The following is an 18,346-nucleotide window of genomic DNA, read 5'->3' as shown; positions in this document are numbered from 1 at the left end:
TTGGACCAGGGCTGTCCTACATCAAATAGTTATGACTATAACGTCTGTTCTCTGAAGTAGAGGAACGTGGTACAACACCATGCTGCCCCTTCTCACAGCTAAGCTGGGCAAAGAGCAGCTATCAAACAGAGGGGACAACTGTGGTGACAGAGACATATCACAAACAAAGACCGCTGTCCCTAACGCCAACAAGAACAGTTAAACAGATTTAGAATGAAGTGAAAACACAAAGCTAAATGTACTGCCTTGTGGATACTGCTGGAATTCTAGCAGTAGCTATTCAAACCAAAATTTGCAAAATTTACTAGATGAAGAGCAAAGAACTGAGGGGGAAAATTGTGGCGACTGAGGTTTATATGTGCAGGCAGAGCTGCAGATCATCACAGGTTGCCTGCTTTTAAGGCATTAATAGAGGTGTCTTCAGCCAGGCCACAGGAGGGCATGATATCCCATATATGTGTTGTACATTATTCTCCTCCTTTAGGAAAAAGCAGTTATTGTCATAACCATGTTTAAGCACAAAGATGTGTCTTTCTCCCTCCATTTTTTGCAAATATTATCCCATAATATTGTATTTTGCTGTTGTTGCTTTAACATTAATGAAATATAGTCAAACTTTATAACGTTTAAGCTACTCCACCATGTTTACGGACTGTCGCCAAGATAACCGAATGAGACTCAAAATAAAAAATAATAATAATAATTTAGTTCACCAAATACTGGCGTAATACTTTTGAATGTTTTATCTCCATCAAAAAGGATTATAGGCCTGTAGAAGGAATGGATGTGTGACAGAGAGCTCCTGAACTTGCACTGAGATTTTAAAGAATCTGTTTATAAAATAAATAATAATTGTTTTCCAGAAATAGATGATGAGTTACAACAGTAAAACAAAACTTTTAAAACTATTTATTTTGATATGAGATTATCATAATAGTATTTGGAAGACGCTTAACCCTGGAACACTGGAAATGTGGCAACAAATGAAGCCATAATTCTGGACTTCAAACCAGCTGCAATGCAAATGGTTGATGTCATGCCTCACTAGATCCACTTTATATACTGCCTCTGATCCCTCAATTTCAGCGTAGACATGACTATGCAGCAAGATGGCACCGGGTGCGAGGAAGATAAATCAAACATAACACACTAAAGCAAACATAGTCCAGAAGTGTCTGTGCTTCTCTACTCTGCTATCTCTCCCCTTCTACATATCCCGTTTTTTTAGCTTTCAAAACAAAGGTTGAGAGTGGCTGGAAAGGCGAAAGCATCACCTCATTTTCAAAAGCAACTCTTGGCAATTTTTCCCGATTTAAAAATATACTTAAGCAACACATCACCTATTCCCCTTCACTCTCTTGCCTTCAAAACACAAAAAAACTTTCCCGCACTGGTCTTTTTCTAACCTGCCAGCACACAAACCAGATGTGCAAATGTTTCTCCATGTTGCTAGTCAAGCTTCATTCCAAAAGAAAGGCAGAGAAAGGAGAGGAATATTTGACTTCACTCCACGGGAGACCAGTTTCATGCATTTTGGCAGCTCCACAACATTGAAGAAGGTAGCTTGGCTGGCTTGGGCAAGGGAGAATGTTGACGGCATACCAAACAACGTGATCCTAATGAGTTGGAAAATCCGAGGCCCCCTAGAGGACTGTCCAGATGCTACCGTCATAAGAAAAGCTACTGTTTTATTGAATTGAGGCTCGCCTCCATTTCTTTAACAGGGGGCAAGATTATTATTAGACCATTAGGACATCCTAAGCTACATGAAGTGTAAAACTATTTTAGAATGGATTTGCCCTCCACTGCAGGTGCGGTACCTCACACTTGACACGAGACCTTTATGATCTTTAACCCATAGAGTCTCATTTGGAGACCTTAAGTTTTAGACATGTTCAGTTCTGCAACATAGTACCTGACAGCTGCTATAAGGCTGACTTGTATTAGGTGAATGATAGTCTGGCACATGATGAGCTGAGCCCTGAGAAAGAACCATAAAGCTTTTCCTAAGAGACCCTAATCACTTTAAGCTGTAGCCTGTTGCACATATATGTCTTGAAAATTTACTGGTACTAAGAAACAAGCTTTAGTTCATATAGAAGTGAACAAACAAAGAACAGTAAATGAACTTTATGAGAAAAGGGAGATTTCAATAAATCAGCTACAATGATGAATGCATTAACATCTAATATAATAGTCTAAAAGAGACCAGATGAGCCAAGGGATGTGGTTTGTTCTTTGTTTCATTACTACTTGTGGTTGAAATACAGAATGAGCTGCTAAAGGACACATTAATCTTCTGTGTGGGTATTTTATTTTTATTTTGCCAAATGTTTGAGTTGCCATTGTAGAATTATAATTGCTACCCTACAATAAAAACTGAACCAAACAAAAAACATGGAGGATCCATTGACTTGCCAAGCAATTATAAACGCATGCGTAGGAAAAATGATCACTGCTCTTCTATGATGAAACCAGGTATCTTTCGCTTCTCAGCCAAACAGTACAGTGTCAGGGGAAAGGGGTCATTTTTCACAAACACACAGACATACATTCAAAAATGTGAAAGGACATTATCGCACACAAAGCCCACGTCCATTGTACCAGAGAAAGGCTTTGGTCTGTTGTAAGACAGACCAGAAGCTGCTCAGGCATCAGCAGAACGGGCCCAGATCACTACTTGGTCAGGTAGCAGGACGTTTAGTAATAGTCAAACAATCTACTGTCGAGCATGGTTTACCTGGAGCTTTGTACACATCATTGAGAAGACTTTCGCTGAGTGTCAGGGGGGCTCCACTGATCATGCTGTGGGTCCAGCTCTGGCATATCACCTGGAGCAAAAGCATCTGGGCCCTTGTGGCCTGCACAGTGAAGTGGGGAAGCTCAAAAATAAACTCTGCTGTGGCGACTGAAGACCTTTTGCTCCTGCAAAAGAGGGACAAGGGACAAAGAAAAAGGGTTCACATAAAGTATTTTGGAAGAGGCACAGACAGTCAGGATACTTTAACATTAATAAATGAAAGAATGGAGAGTTGCACATAAGTGCCGACATACACTGAATGAAACTGATACTAGTGGAAACAAATGGTTCACGACTTCCACAAATCCATCAATATCACATCGCAATATAAAACAGCTCATTGATATCACAAAGGGCCAAATAGGTAGAAATACATTCCAACAGCAAACTGAAGAACTGAAGTACTAAGTGAAAGCAAAGCTTTCCTAAGTTACTTGGCTTGTAGGTGTGAGTTTGCTGCCGATGCTTCTCTCCTCTCCGTCAAAACTGTTACGATGATTTATGTGAAAAGATGTACAGCCCAGAAATCTTACCCTGAAAAGAATCTCTACACATTTAACTTGTCATCTGCCTCTAAAAGTGAGGAGGGAGCGAGTTTGTGTGAGTGTACAGCATGTGCATGACAAGCTGATGAGTTGAGTGTTCAGGGGGATGATGTAACAGCACAGTCAGATGGAGTCTTCCAGGCCACTGTCTATCAGAATCTGAGTGCAACATGCTCTCATCCGACACACACACACACACACACACTTTTTTTTCTTTAGTTTCTCTTTTAAAATGTTTTTCTTCAGCACGGGGCTGTAACACGTTACTGTGCTAATATTACATTCCCCAGTAATGAATAGTGTAAAAAGTTAGAAATAATTTTCATAATATTACAGTTACCCTCTCATAAAGCAACTCATTACATTACTTTTGTTGTCGCTACATCAAAGATTGATTTGAAATCGGACATTTAATATTTGGAGCCCTCAAGCTTGCACCCATCACAAGTAGCAGCAGCATATGCAGTAAACTGGCTTGGAAGTGGCCACATTCAAAGGCTGTAAATATTCGCAACGGCTGTCGGCTTGTCCCTTCAGGGGCCGCCGCAGTGGAACGTATTCCGCACGTCGATTTGGCACGAGTTATTTTTACACCAGATGCCTTTCCTGCCACACCCCACCGATTATATCTGGGCTCGGGACCGGCACCAAGGTGGCCCTTGGCGGCTGGGTGGGGCCACACCTGTTGGGGTAGGATTCGAACCCATGGCCTTCTGCATCTCAACCAAATGCTCTACCACTGAGCCAGGCCCCCCTCAAAGGCTGTAAATATTCACATTATTCTTTATTGGAACAATGATAAGAACATTATTGTAACATGTAAATTATGTGCAGGTAGTGGTAAGATTCTTTCCACTACAAACATGACCTCAAAGAGACTTGAAGACAACACAACAGCAGCAACAACATAAAGCTTGTGGAGATGGCAGCAATCTTTCAATAGCTGAAATATTCAAACTATATATTAATGATTAACAGCAAGCTACAACATGCAAAAACTAACTAACAAAGCTCAGTGCTTGTGTGATAGAGGAAATATAGCCTATTTCCAATATTGATAATGACTCAAAACACATTCAAATGCAATTCTTCCACACCCTATACAAAACATCATATATATGCTGAGAGTTATGAGCTAGAAAGCAATTGTTACTGCTATGACTTTTAAATACTGACTTTTATCCGTCTTTCTGTACTGGTCACCATGTTCTGTGGATCATAAGGAAAAAAGAATCTTTCCTAATGCCCAACCAGCCTAAATAAAGCACTGCAAAACACGCCTGTTTGTTCAAACCCGTTTTCCTCTTTTCTGTTTGAAAGTATAAAAGTGCTGCCCACATACTGTACAGATCTACTATACTTGATGGGATTACATAGGTGGGTTTGGGTCATAGGCTTGAATTCATATTGTAATGGAAGCATAGAGGTGCTGCTCCGTAAGTAGCACTTTCGTTGAAAACAGAACCTTGACTAATTCCAGCGGTAGCTGCAGGGGGTCGGGAACAAGCATCACAGTTAATCTAAACGCATATCTATTCTGCTCTGCTCCTAGTTTAGAGTCTAGTATACATCGCAAGGTCTCTCCCATCATTCAGCGGCTCTGCAATAATTTAACTCCTTTTTTTCCTCCCTCTCCTCCTTTGTTTTTACCTTTCTTCTGCTCCTGGGTGGTTTAGCAGGGTGACAAGAGCTGTTCGCTGCACTCAGGCAGGCTCCAAGTTTTTAACTGCCTGCTGTCTCAGGGGGTGCTAATATAGGAAAGCAACTGTTTGGTTAAGAACAATGTAAGAGTACAGTAAAAACAAATGCACTGTAAGAGAGAAAAAGAATCTCCAAACCTAACAAGGTCAATGAGTTTACTTTGACAGAGTTCTGAATTCCCTTTTCCAACATGTAGTGCATTTGCCATCATGCGAAAACATGCTTTCCTCAAGTAAGGAAATACTATGTTTTATGCTATTTAGCAAAACATCAACTAAATCAAGTTTCATGTGTATTTTGTGTGTTCAAATGCATTCTTGCCTGTGTGCGTAGTTAGATATCACTGCTCAACAAAAAAAAAAAGTGAAGGGGACCTAGCAGCAACAATGTCCCCACATGCAGAGCAAATGTGCCTGCAAAGCCACTTCAATGGGAGGACTGGCAAGGGATGAAAGTTTGTTGGCTTATTTGAGTGTTTATAGCGTTTCAGGGGTGCTATCATGTGCATGTGGTCACCTAAAACTTTTAATTATGCACCTGTTTTTATTATATTATACCCAATTCTTTGCAAACAGCAACGTGAATCTTGGCGCTAAATGAGAAGCAGAAACTCTCATTAGGGTGTTTCGGGAATGTTGAACTTCGTGAAGACAGCCAGACACTCATCGGTTTTCATTAAGTAGCTGGCACAGTCAGTCTTTCTTGCTGCAACATGGTAAACAGCTTTCTGGCAGGCAGCTCTCTTGCTGTTACAACAGGCTTTGAAGGAAACAATAGTGTTCAAGAGGTAAAATGCTCTATTACCTGCAGCACCACCTGCATTAAAAAATGACTAATATATTTTGAAACGTGCTGTATGTACACGGCAACCGAAAAACTCCAAGCCAGGAGGAAACTCATTTAAACCTACTTCTACTCTTATAATGTGGAGACCAAGCCCATTTTCGATCCTGATTCATAATTCAAGAAATCAGGTCCTAGGCCTGAACATGAATGCATCCCTGAATAGTGTGTCTCTGACCTCACAGTAGTCCCTTCAGTCAATAGCTTATTTCATTAAAACGCAGAGGCAACCAGGAAAGTTAGGAGGAGCTCAAAATTAGTTAAGAACTATGAAAAATTTGATCTTTCAATCTCTGTTGTAGGTCAACAACATTAGACCTTATGACCTATAACCTGTTGGTTCCATAAATGAGTGACAAACAACTAGACCGAGGAGAGGGCAGGTCAGCTGCTGAACCTGTTGACTATCTGGCTAGGTAACAGGCTAAAAGGCAGGCTCTTTCTGGCCACTGTCAAAATGTGATTGTTGGGCAAGGGGTGCAAGCCAGTCACATATACCATAGCAGCTATGGCACTCTGTTTTCTTATGTGCATGCTCAAATGTGGACATGAAGCAGAGACACGCAAATTATTTGGGAAAAAATTAAGTAATCAGCATATTTGTTAGTTCCAAGCTCATAGCCATCTAGTCATATGCTATGCCTTTACAGCTATATGCTATAAGTACTTAGCCTAGTCCTACATTTTACCAACTCTGAGTAACCCTATGCCTGTACGAAACTCTTTTGATGTCGTATTAGCCGAGGTCTAGTCATGTCATTGCTTCTCAAGTTAGTCAGCTTCTTGGTCTGGTCTAGTCTGACTGCGGTCACAACTAAATTTAGACAAATACAGCTGCAGCTCTAGCCATCACAGAAACCACACACATTCAAGCAAAAAAACGGTACAGACGCAGAGCAATTGTTTCCAAATATGCATTTAGACAAAACATTACAAACAACATTATACCACCTGCCTAATTTGCTGCTGATGTTCTGTGTGCTGCTAAAACATCGCTGACTCACTTAATCGACGAGACTTAGATGTCCCATGGTTTCTGGCATAGCACTATACAGAAGCAGACGGAGAAGCCACATAAAAGGCACACATAAAAAAGATTCTCCAACACAGGTGGACTTTGTCTTCAATAGGAGCCAAATGGCAAATTGCACATGGCCTGAAACATAACACACTAAACAACTTTTAAAAGTTTGTGACAGTATTGAAAAGATAACACAGACTAGGTTTAAGGAAGAAGAAGAAAGTCCTTTCTCTTTACTTTCCTGAGACTATTTACAAAGTCCACAATAACATCAGTGCAAATTCATTATTGACTGACCTATTTGACTATTAGATACAACAGATAGCCACCATCTTGTGACCAGTGATAAGTTATCTGAAGTTTCTACAAATCATTCACTGTCACATTCTACCAAGTAACCAATACAAACATTCCCCAAATGAAACAGTTCACTAAATGCTCTAGTGCTAGTGTTTCCATGCTTTATAAATTCTTTGGAACCAATGATTTTGAAAATGGAGGGAAGGGAAGACTGACAGCTTGTACCTTAAGTTTTTTTTTTTCCCTTGCTGGTCTGACTTGAAGTGCTGCAGAAATCTCCATCTCTCCTAGCCAAGGTCACTGACCCCTCTTGAAAATAACCAGAGTGAATTATGAGCTGCTCTCAAGTCCCCTCTTTTATCTTACTACAAAAGACTCACTACAGTGTCTTGCAAAGTCTCCAAAAGAACATTATAAATCATGCAAGCACTTCACACTGAACAATAAATTGGGGGATGGCAAAAGTTGTCATTTTAACACCTGGGTGTCAATTGGGTTGAAGAAAAAAAACAATAGAACCAAAGAACCAAGGAAACTAAAGCAAAAGAAAAAAAAAAAACCTAAGCTAAAGAAACATTATTAGTGAATAAAAAAATTGTACCTTATAACTGATTTCATTTACTTATTGTATTTTCCCATAATATCTGTTTAAAAATTAATATTTGACAGCACATGGTCTATGTCATTGGCTTGATGGGAAGTGTAGCCCTTGACGTAGAAAAGATCAACAGATTTCGGCATGTCCCCTCAGGGGTGGCCACAGTGGAACGTGCACTATGATTTGGCTTGAGTTTTTACACCCAATGCCCTTCCATTTTTGTCCAGGCTCAGGACCGGCAACCAGGTTGCCCTTTGACGGGTGGGCAGGGCCACACCTGATGGGGTGGGATTTGAATCCGCAGCTTTCTGCATTCCAGCCAAATGCTCTACCACTGAGCCACCAGGCAGAAGCCCCCGATATAGAAAAGTTTTTCAACAGCAGCCATAAATGACTCACAGCACTCATTACAACTTGTCTCCAGTGTCCTGGATTTTACTGAACTATTTTACCTGCTACTTCAGCAGGTAAAAAAAAAAACAAAACAAATGGGGATAAATAAATGGATTTTCCAAAGTGGTTTAAAGTTTATTAAATCAATCTTTCCAGCACATGCAGTTTATACATGAGGACTGATAAATGACAGACCTTTGAAAATTAATACACAACTGAGAAAGTGCATTTCTAACGGGGAGACGTAGACAGTGGCCACAGCTGAGAGTTTTGTGGTTCCCCAGGGTCAAAGGTGTTCCATGTGTTCATTTTTCAATCAATCATCAGAAGGAAACACTCCACTCTCTCTCTCTCACATACAGCCCTCTTCTTCTTCACATCTGGAGTAGCCCTGACAGCCCCACACACGTGCGCACGCACACACACACACACACACACACACACACACACACACACACACACACACACACACACACACACACACAGATATGCATTCTCAGGAGAGGGTTTCATTACACAAGGATTACTAAAAGAAATGTTTTAATCAAGTTGTGCAGACAGCTGCAGAAGGCAAAGCGAGAAAATGGCAATGACGTGGTTCATCAGGCGTTAAAGGGAAACACATCAAGAGGCCTGTGTATGTGTGTGTGTGTAATGGTGCATCTGTGTGTGCATGTAGCTTCCTGCCTCTGCTCAACATGTCCAGCTGTGGATGACATATGGTTCCTTATAAGGGCAAACAGAGACAGGAGACCTAATGTCACATTTATATTTTCTGATTTTGCACAGGCGTATACACCCTGTTGTCACAACAAGAAAAGCCAAACTCAACAGAAGCATCAGCTGCTCTTCTTTGTCTTTAATCTAGATAAGTTGTCTTTAGTATTATTCTCTCAGGTCTTTGACCTTCATGCAGATGGCCTTTGAAAATAAAAATACAGATTGCACCCCCCAACAAGTTGACAAGTAAAGCTTAAATTATTTCTTTCTTGTATTTTTAAGCATGGTGGTACTTTTTCCTTACCTTAGTATCAGCCAGGGCAGTGGAAGCAGTGCAAATTGGATGGGATTTTTTTGGTGGGAAAAACTGGAAGACCACCGAGGGCTGGTGAGGAGAAGAGGACAGTGGAATGCACACCACAGTACATGATAATCCACTCAGATCTGATAATCCACCGACCCTTCCCTATTTCCTATTCCACGCTATTTTCCCTCCCTCAAGATTCAGTTGCACAGATGACAAATTTAGGAATTAACAGAGTCTTTAAGCAAACTGGCAACATCCTCCTGAAAACTCAATCTTGGAAGTCCAATCTAAGTACATGTTATGTGTGAGTGTACAGTGTGTGTCTTTGTGTAGACACACTCACTGGCCACTTTATTAGGTACACCTGTACAATCTAATGCAGGCCAATACAGCAGCTCTGCCATGAATTCTACTTTTAAAATGTTATAATTTCTCAGTTTTATAGTTTGTCTACTTTCTTTTTATTAGATCATAGTGAGTGGTGGACTTTTACTGGAGTCCATTATATTAAGAGATGGTTCTAATGTTTTGACCACTCTATTTAAAATGAATGAGGGGGCCAAAACTTTAGAACCACCTCCTCTTATCATTTCCTTTATACAAATAATCATTTACATAATCTGCAGCTCAGTCATTTGAACTGCTGTACTTCAAAATAAAGTTGAACAACACTGCATCATGTCAATCAAGCCTTAAATACACACCTGTTAATACAAAGCTCCTACGTTTTGCAGCGTGTTCCTAAATCCCTTTAGCTTCACCATATGAAAACATATCCGTTATGGAAACGTGCCTTCAAGAAAGGGGAAGGACCGAGTACGTGTTTCTCTGTTCAGCAAAATGAAAATGTCTTCTGTACTGCTTTTACAGCTTCTTAACCACATCTCAAAGCGGAACATAACCACGGCAACCACACATTGATTTAAGGTTATTCAATTATCCTTCCCTATAAGAAATCTGTATAACTTCAACACTGCCCACACAGACCTTTCAGATAAGGCACAGACAAGTAATACAAGGGATTACTTCATTAAACAAAACACTAAAGTTTAGATGGCACAATGATCCTAGCAGAAGCTACGTGTGGGTAATATTTCACAAGATCACTAGTAGTTACGAAAAACAGAATCTAAGATTAGGAATTTTTCCATCCAACAGTCACATTAATGAAATGATAGGTTCTTTCGGTCAAAATCCTTACTCCATTTCAACTTGTTAATGATACTGTCCATCAAAATGGCAGGCAGACAAATGTAACAGCCAGTTTTATCTTCAGTGAATGGTGTTCATGTACAGTACATTGGGTCAATTTAATTAGGATTTCCACTACTTACAAGTGAAGAACACAGAAAGCATTTGTCCTACTGTTTTTGGCTGTTCCTAGAGACATAGACCAGAAGCAGCTTGGTATGACTAACTAAGAACAGGAGTAATGAGGCATTCTAATCTCACCAGCGTCATGCCTCAGATGCCTAAAGTAACATTCATAAATCACAAGAGCCTAAAGACTACTGGTCCAGACATAGTAATGGACTTCTCAGCCTCACATAAAAATCTTTGAGGTAGTGCTAAAACTGAACTAACCATTGACAGTATAATAGAGACCAATAATTAGATATCAAGGGAAAACCAACATTCTTTTCTATTCAGAAACATTTGCAAAGGAAGTCAGCTTTTGTGGCTATGTAACATGCACCTGTAATGTCACATGCTTTAAGAAATTATCCCCTTGGAAATAGCTAAGCGTGGAGCAGGGGCTGCTAAAAATGCCACATAAAGGCTGGCGTGGGGCTGAATTATGGCCTGCTGCTGTTGCTGCCTGTTTAGTTGGTTGGTGGGCCTTGGCTTGCCTCCATATGCTGTTTCTGTCAGGTGGTCGTGCGTAACGAATATTATACGGTGTAAGTGAATGTGTGTTGTGTCTGAGTCAGATTGTGTTTTTGGGAGATCGATGCAGGTGCCAGTGCTAACATTCCGCTCCCTACTGCCACCTCCGTCCCACTCCCTTTTATTTCCAAGGCACTGATTTTATCTGGGGCAAGAAGTTTAACAGCCAGACAAATTGAGGCTCCATGTCAAGTTGTGGTACCATGTTTTTGCCTTTCTTTAGGGGTAAGTAAAGCCTGGTGGGGCTCACTTGCACTGCAAAGGATTTTGAGAACCAAATGACTCCTTGGTTAGTGATTGCGTTTACTAGGAGAGGAGACATCAATATTTACATCTTTACATGGATGTTACGTATCTACTGGGAGGATTGATATAAAATTTGATACAGATTTCCATATTATCCAGACAATGTGCCCTACTGTCTATAATTATCCCTTGTCCAGTGTCCTAATCATTTTAGCCCAAATAAATTACAAATGCTTGTGTGTGAACTGAAAAATAGAAAAACAAAAAAGGATCAAAACACTGTTTGTCTGTATACAGAGGACTAAAGAAACATTTTAGCATTTAAACACTTTGTATTGACCGATGTCCTTAAGTGTGGTGTAGGTACAATGCTGCAGTATGATTGCGTTGAGGGCCTCTGTAGCACATTATCCTTTAGGTGAGCATACCGATGCTTTTTAACTTATCTCGGTGTCCCATTTGGCCAACTACTGTAAGAATGTATCTCCACACCCCAAAAGATAGTGACAGTGATCAAGTGGACCTAAGCTTAATGTTGAACAACTGTCAACACTCCTTGGAAGTTATTTATTAACCATAGCGATGCCTAGACACAATGACCAGGGTACCATGGATTCCAAAGAATCAACACCATTAGAATGACGACATCAAAATTTCAGTTGGTTGTGCATTTTCTAATGTCTAGTTTATCCCCGCGTTTTCACTGAGCCACTTGAAGGGTTCCATTTCAACACTAAAGGTAAGTTTAATTAACATGCCCTTGCATTTTATAGAGGCCAGAAACATTCACCCCAGACTACTCCAAGATGAAAATATATTGCCAATACATTGGTCTGACTGCTCTGTTGTAGGCTGATTTTTTTTTTTTTTATTTATATTTTTAAATGCAATATGGGAACCACAAGGTCAGAGTCTGCAATTGCTCTGGGCAATTATCCTGTCTAAAAGTGTCGTTTTGCAAAAAAAACTGAGGAAACAAAGACATTTCAGTCTAATTACACCCAAGGTCTCACAACATTATCAAATGCCCATTTAAAACCAAGACTGGCAGGGAGGGGATCAAGGCCAGTTAGGGCCCCTTGTTGCCAACTTTGAGAAGTGGGAGCTTTTGTGGTAAGAGTGAAGGAAACATGAGCTACAGTATTTACTATGGGCCAACTCATGAGGGGAGAGATGCTGGATCTTCACAGACGCCCAGCACCTCTCCAAATCCCTCAAGATAGCCTGGCAGTCATACTGTATATTGTATGTGTGCCTGGATTCATGTGTGAGAGGAAAGGTATGGGGAGGGTGAACAATGGATCTGTATGACATCACCTTCTGTGCTTTCCCCGTGCAAGCTATACTTCTTTTTTGTCAGTCAAAATGTCTTACTAATAGGGAGACAAATCAAAAGCAACATTTTACACTGGGAATGGAAAAGCTAATCTAGGACACAGTAAGAACAAAGCTACTGCTACTCTCTTAATGGCTCTGTGTCTCTCCTGCACCGTAACTAAGGTCCTGTGCTTCCCACCTTCTTTTATATTTCCTTACAACTCAAAAAGCTTATACAGCTGTGTTCAGTGCCTGCTTAGAGAACAGAACATCTTGGAAAGGGTTGTTGTTTGAGTTACATCAGCACTAAGGAGCAGTTCCAAAACAAACATCAATACAGTGAAATTAAATGCTACCACCTGGTGGAGTACATCTTTTGGCAGCTCCACTGACCCTGTGTCTCACTCTGGGGCTCAGCTTTCAACTTTGGGAGAGGAACTGTCCGACTACACGTCTGTCACACATACTGTGAAATCAAATTTGATCTGTAATATGTGAATCCCATAGCTCAAACACAGTGAGAGTAGTGTCAACTGAAATTAGGATCTCAGCCTTTAAATTAGTTTGAGGTTCATTTTCTACGTTTTTTAAAAACTATCTACACAAAGCAAAACTGCATCAGCCGATCAGGGTATTAGCTAATTAGCTTCTTCACTGCAGCAACGCACCAGGTTTGAAAGCAAGACAGTCTTAGAAAAGCTCAAATATGAGCCACAGACTAGGAAGTCAAACCTTCACATTATACCAAGTCATATACACATACAAAGTGACAGTAGTAAAACAGTAGTGATTAGAAATGTGTCAAGTGGTTACCTGTCAAATTCTCAGAAAGATCCAGTTAAATTTAAACAAGAGATTGATTTGGAAAGAAGTGAAAATAATCCAGTTAGGGCAGCAAGACATTATTCGATATCTGATCTGTTCATATTACAGTAAGATAAAGTCTCCTAGTGCATGCTGTTACTGGACATTTGTATACTATATTCCTTCAAAGGCCTGCATACAACAAAGAATAACAGAGCACTTGTTTAAGAAACTCTGTGAGAGGCTGTGTGTTATTTCTAAAGGCTTGTCCATGGTGAAAGAGTAACCATGGGGGGCACTGATCTGAAAGGCTTTCTGAAAATGAAAAACATCTAGTGATTGTCAAAAGGGTTGTTGGGGTGGAGTGAAGATAGAAAAGCAGCTAGCAGTTTCCTGCTAGAGTCCTGTCTACACACATGCACACACACACACACACACAAACACACACAAACACACTCTGAATAAAGGTCTTGTTTTTCTAATGTGGCCAGCTAATTTGTTGCACTAAGTCTGGAAAAGTAAAAACCAATCAGTTTTATAAGAATATCCATTCCCAAGATGCCTCTCACAGATTTCCTGCGTTAAAAGATACATGCGCTGACTGCATGAAGCAGAGTTTCTCCCGCGTGGGCCTTTTCTCACTCGTGCAATATACCGCTGTGTGTTAAATGTGCGATATGCGACTCTGGACAATGTCGGAGGCTGATTTTATTATGCCATCGTCTGAAGTTTACATGTGAAACAGGCTTTAGATGGAGGTGGAATGGGAGAAGACAAAGTATCTTCCAGCTTCTGACTGACTGAACACACCTGATCCAGGTAAACAACAGTGGGATGTGCAGGAGTAGCTGGAAAATAAGCAGAGCTGGGTTCCTCAAGGACCAGGACTAAAAACCACTGGCAGTGGTGGATGAAGTATTTAAAAACTGTGAAAGAATTACAAATACACACAAAGAAATTTACTCAAGCAAAACTGATCAGATCAGATCATATGATTTAATGCTTTTTTTCAGTTTGATTTCTAAACTACTCATCTTTTAGCATCACATAGTTGCAAAAGCAGCCTAACTAATAGCACTGTGATTTCAAGAATAAAACACAGATACAACTGATGATAAAATAGGAGAGCAGGAAATAAAGTCCGGATGGACAGAACTAGAGCCACAGAAGTCCATTAACACGGAGAAAATATGAGTGTAACGGTATTTGTGCTTATCTTGGACCATTATTTTGTCAATTGCACATTTGATACATGTAAATACAGGATGGTCGCACCTAAACCCACTGCACAGTCAATCATTCATATTAGCTTTAGCAGGGACCGCTCTGTCACAGCTCTTTGCACTGCTTTAAATCTCCCCCTTAATGTGCACATGGCACAGAGAGAAGGAGAGTCAGATTATTACATACCAACTCACTTGGAGCACCGCTATTATGTCAAATATGTCTTTTAAATAAGACCATGAAGGGAAAAATCGACACTATGTCTGCCCCTGGTTTAGTGAAGCGATTCCTGTCTAGTAGTGATTTGTTTTCATTAAATAATGGAAAAAGTGGGAGATTATGAAATGTGTAAAGAAAACTCTTACAGGTAGTGCTAATAATATTTGCTATTGGATGTAGTGTGCAAACTAATATTTTCGAGCAAGTCACTCATTCAATGAACAACTATGAAAGAGTACAGACGTTGTCATTCTGCAGAGGAAAGACTGCTGCATGTGTGTCAATGCAGAAGATTGGGAATATGAAAAGCTTCAAGAGGTTTTGGGAAATCATTCTACAATAAAACCTTACAACAAGTAAAGCAACATTCTAAAACAATATACAGTTGCAGTATATAAGGCTGTCATTCACCCTGCTTTGTGACATTTGTGGGCATTGAGGATTTTTGAGACTTTTTATTCCTGACTTTATATGGAGATGGGTTTAACCCAAATATTGGGTAGTGAAAGTCTGGCAAATTTCTCAGATCCATTTCACTATGTTGTTAACATCCTAGGAGGATAAAATATATGGGTCATCTATTTCTAATTGTCCAAGTTTGTCCACCTACATCTGATTTCATCGTCCAGATGAGTGACATCAGTAGAGAGCACTCATCTGCAAGAAAGATTTGTAAACTACTTCTACACTAGAAGCATTTTTGGAGGCCACTCTAGGATGCAACGTAAGCTCAAAAGCGCAGTTGGGTGCAAAATGTTTTGTTGTTACTTCTTGTTGCTCTTTTCTTTTCTCTCCAAACGTTCCATTCACCCCAACCGATTAAGACAGATGGCCGCCCACCCTGAGCCTTGTTCTACTGGAGATTTCTTCCATTAAAGGGGTTTTTTCCTCCCCACTAGGGCCTGCTCCATGGGGATTTGTTGGGATTACTCGACATATCTTTATAGTCTTGACTTTATTATGTAAAGTGCCTTAAGATTACTAAGTTTTGATTTGGCGCTGTATAAATAAAGTTTGATTTAAAGAATTGAATTGTACCAGCTGAATGGACCAATTATTATGTTGGGTTTAGGGTTAGTTCATGCCAATAAATGAAGCTGATATCACTGCCAAATATACGCAAAACCAGATTTCTAATCAGCTTTCTCCAACAGGGTATAAGGCCACAGACTAGCAGAATGAGGAGATTATTGGGGCGATGCTCCCTCATTTTTAAATCAAATTAAGTAAACGCAAAGTGCCTCAGAGAGTGAAGTCTAAATAAGTCCCTTTTCACTGCATATTTTTTTTATTTAGACATATGTATTATCAGCTGTGTAGCCCCACCCCCCGTGTTGTCACCCTGTAATGACAATTTGCACACAGCAAGAAAAAGAAACAAAAAAACTTAAGACTAGAAAGAACTGAAGACAGAAAGAAAAAAGCGTTGAAAAGCAGGGTTTTCTGTAAAACCTGTGAGCCAGTCTTCTCAAAATAAGTCCAAGGGGGAGGAGAAATCAGATTACTCTGCTACTGCATGCATATAGTACACAGATTTCCACTAACCAGCTTTCTTGTAAACTGTGCATGTAAACTGTGTTCCCCAATTACCCGCTGGCCTCTCTAATTAAGTGCATATAAATGCAGTCAGTGTCTTGCTGAAGGACACCTCAACATGTGGATGGGAGAAGCCAGGGATAGAACTGCCGACTCTGCAGTTAGTTAACAACCCAGTCCACATCCTGTGTTGGTGCACAAGTTTAACACAGGGGAAAAAAAGAGACAGGTACACGCTGCTTCTTGACATTCCTCCCTTGACGTTAAAATTCAATTACAGTTGTTCACTTAATTATAAGAGTTTACATTCAGAAGGAAGATCTGTCTCCATACCCCCTCAAATTTTCATCCATAATACACCCGCTACAAACTCACCAGTATGAAGGCATCTGAATCAGCTTCCCATAGAGTGCAGTGCTAAAGGAAGGAATGACAGGGATGAGGGGCAGGAAACCCCCTTTACAGTCACGCCACGTCAAGCCTGCCTGGAACCCAAACACCTGTAAAGGAAGACAGAGAGGCAGAGTGTGGGAGACAAAGGGGGAAAAAAAGAGAGGGGGAATAGGGGAAAGAAATGGGGGGAAAGTAGACATGAAAATTCAGAATTATTTAGAACAGTCGATTTCTGTGAAGCTGCCGTTAACTTTACACATTTTCTGAAAAGAAAAAACAGAAGCCAACAAACCACCATGGTTGCTTTGTCATCTAAATCACCACTATTGACCCTACTGTCTTCAGGCTAGTTGTGTCGAGCTTAAACATGCATTCTTACAGGCCCTGGCTCTTGTTAATGTCCTTCTTTATGCTGTCATCAAGTCTATGTTACAGTCTGAGAGATACTGTGAGAATTTTCCTTATGCTCAGCTCTTACTCATGTATAATGCATTTACAAAACCCAACTACAGGCAGCTAAAAAATTTTGTCCCATTCATATACATAGAGAGAATCATATTTGATTAAATACTGGAAATAGGTGATGATGGCTGGCCCCAGCTGGCCCACACACAGCTGTTGTACAGTATTTGAATGAAGGAGTAGCTATTCATTTCCTGCAAATTAAGTTGAACAAAACCCCTTGGCTGAGCAGATGGCTCGGAGCACAGACTTTGGACAAAACAACAATCATCATTTTCTAGCAAGACAAAAAAACTGTACATTAAATGTCACGCATGGATATGGGTGTATAAGACATATTGGCCTGGCTGTTAAAAAAAAAAAAACATGCTTGAGGTCAAACAGTTATAAACTTATTCACTAAAACTTATTCTGAGAGTTGAAAATCTTTCCTTTGACTTTGTTGTGCAGATTTTCAATTATTAGGTCTTTTCACTACGGTGACCTCTTGTTGAGCAAATGGGTTTACTCTGAGTTCTTGTCTACAACCATGGAAAAGTGAGACAATGGCTAACTGCTATCCACAATACAGACATGTTAGCTCTGACAGCCAGGCTCAATAAAACACAGATTAAGATAAGCCTAGGTTTATACCTGTTTTAAATTACTTCCTGAATTGGGTGAACTATGGCCGGAATGACCTTCACCCTGTCATGATCCCTCTGCTAAAATCCAGTGGAAGAATTAGTACCTTGACAGATACAGATGCTCATGGGTTAGAATGATTCTTTGCAACCGACCAGATGACTGTTAACCCCACAGCGACCCTATGATAAGGACTACCAGCATGATGTCCAACAAACATCCTGCCTTAAAAAAAAAAAAAAAACACACCACACACACACACACACACACACACACACACGCACACGCACACAGCATCCCCAAAATTCTCTGGATCTATCACTTAGGCCCTCTACAAGCTGATTGGTTAGATTTCCTAAAGTGTGCTATACAATATTTACACCATGGGATATCATGTCCTTCAAGC

At 40.3% G+C, this 18,346-nt stretch overlaps 1 protein-coding gene across 5 annotated transcripts in view; it reads right to left on the bottom strand.

Moving 5' to 3' along the window:
* Positions 1 to 18,346, bottom strand: part of LOC137130040 (intermembrane lipid transfer protein VPS13B-like) — a 298,799-nt gene that overhangs the window by 231,963 nt on the left and 48,490 nt on the right. For all 5 annotated transcript variants that reach the window (XM_067509626.1, XM_067509627.1, XM_067509624.1 and 2 more), the window contains exons 16-17: positions 16,837 to 16,961; positions 2,741 to 2,925 (exon numbers count right to left, since the gene is read on the bottom strand). In XM_067509626.1, the coding sequence (XP_067365727.1) occupies positions 2,741 to 2,925; positions 16,837 to 16,961 (310 nt within the window). The remainder of the gene's footprint in view (positions 1 to 2,740; positions 2,926 to 16,836; positions 16,962 to 18,346) is intronic.

This window comes from Channa argus, chromosome 7, assembly GCF_033026475.1.
Source record: "Channa argus isolate prfri chromosome 7, Channa argus male v1.0, whole genome shotgun sequence".
NCBI lineage: Eukaryota > Metazoa > Chordata > Actinopteri > Anabantiformes > Channidae > Channa > Channa argus.
Note: the sequence above shows the minus strand (reverse complement) of the source record. Positions and strands in the feature narration are given on the sequence as shown.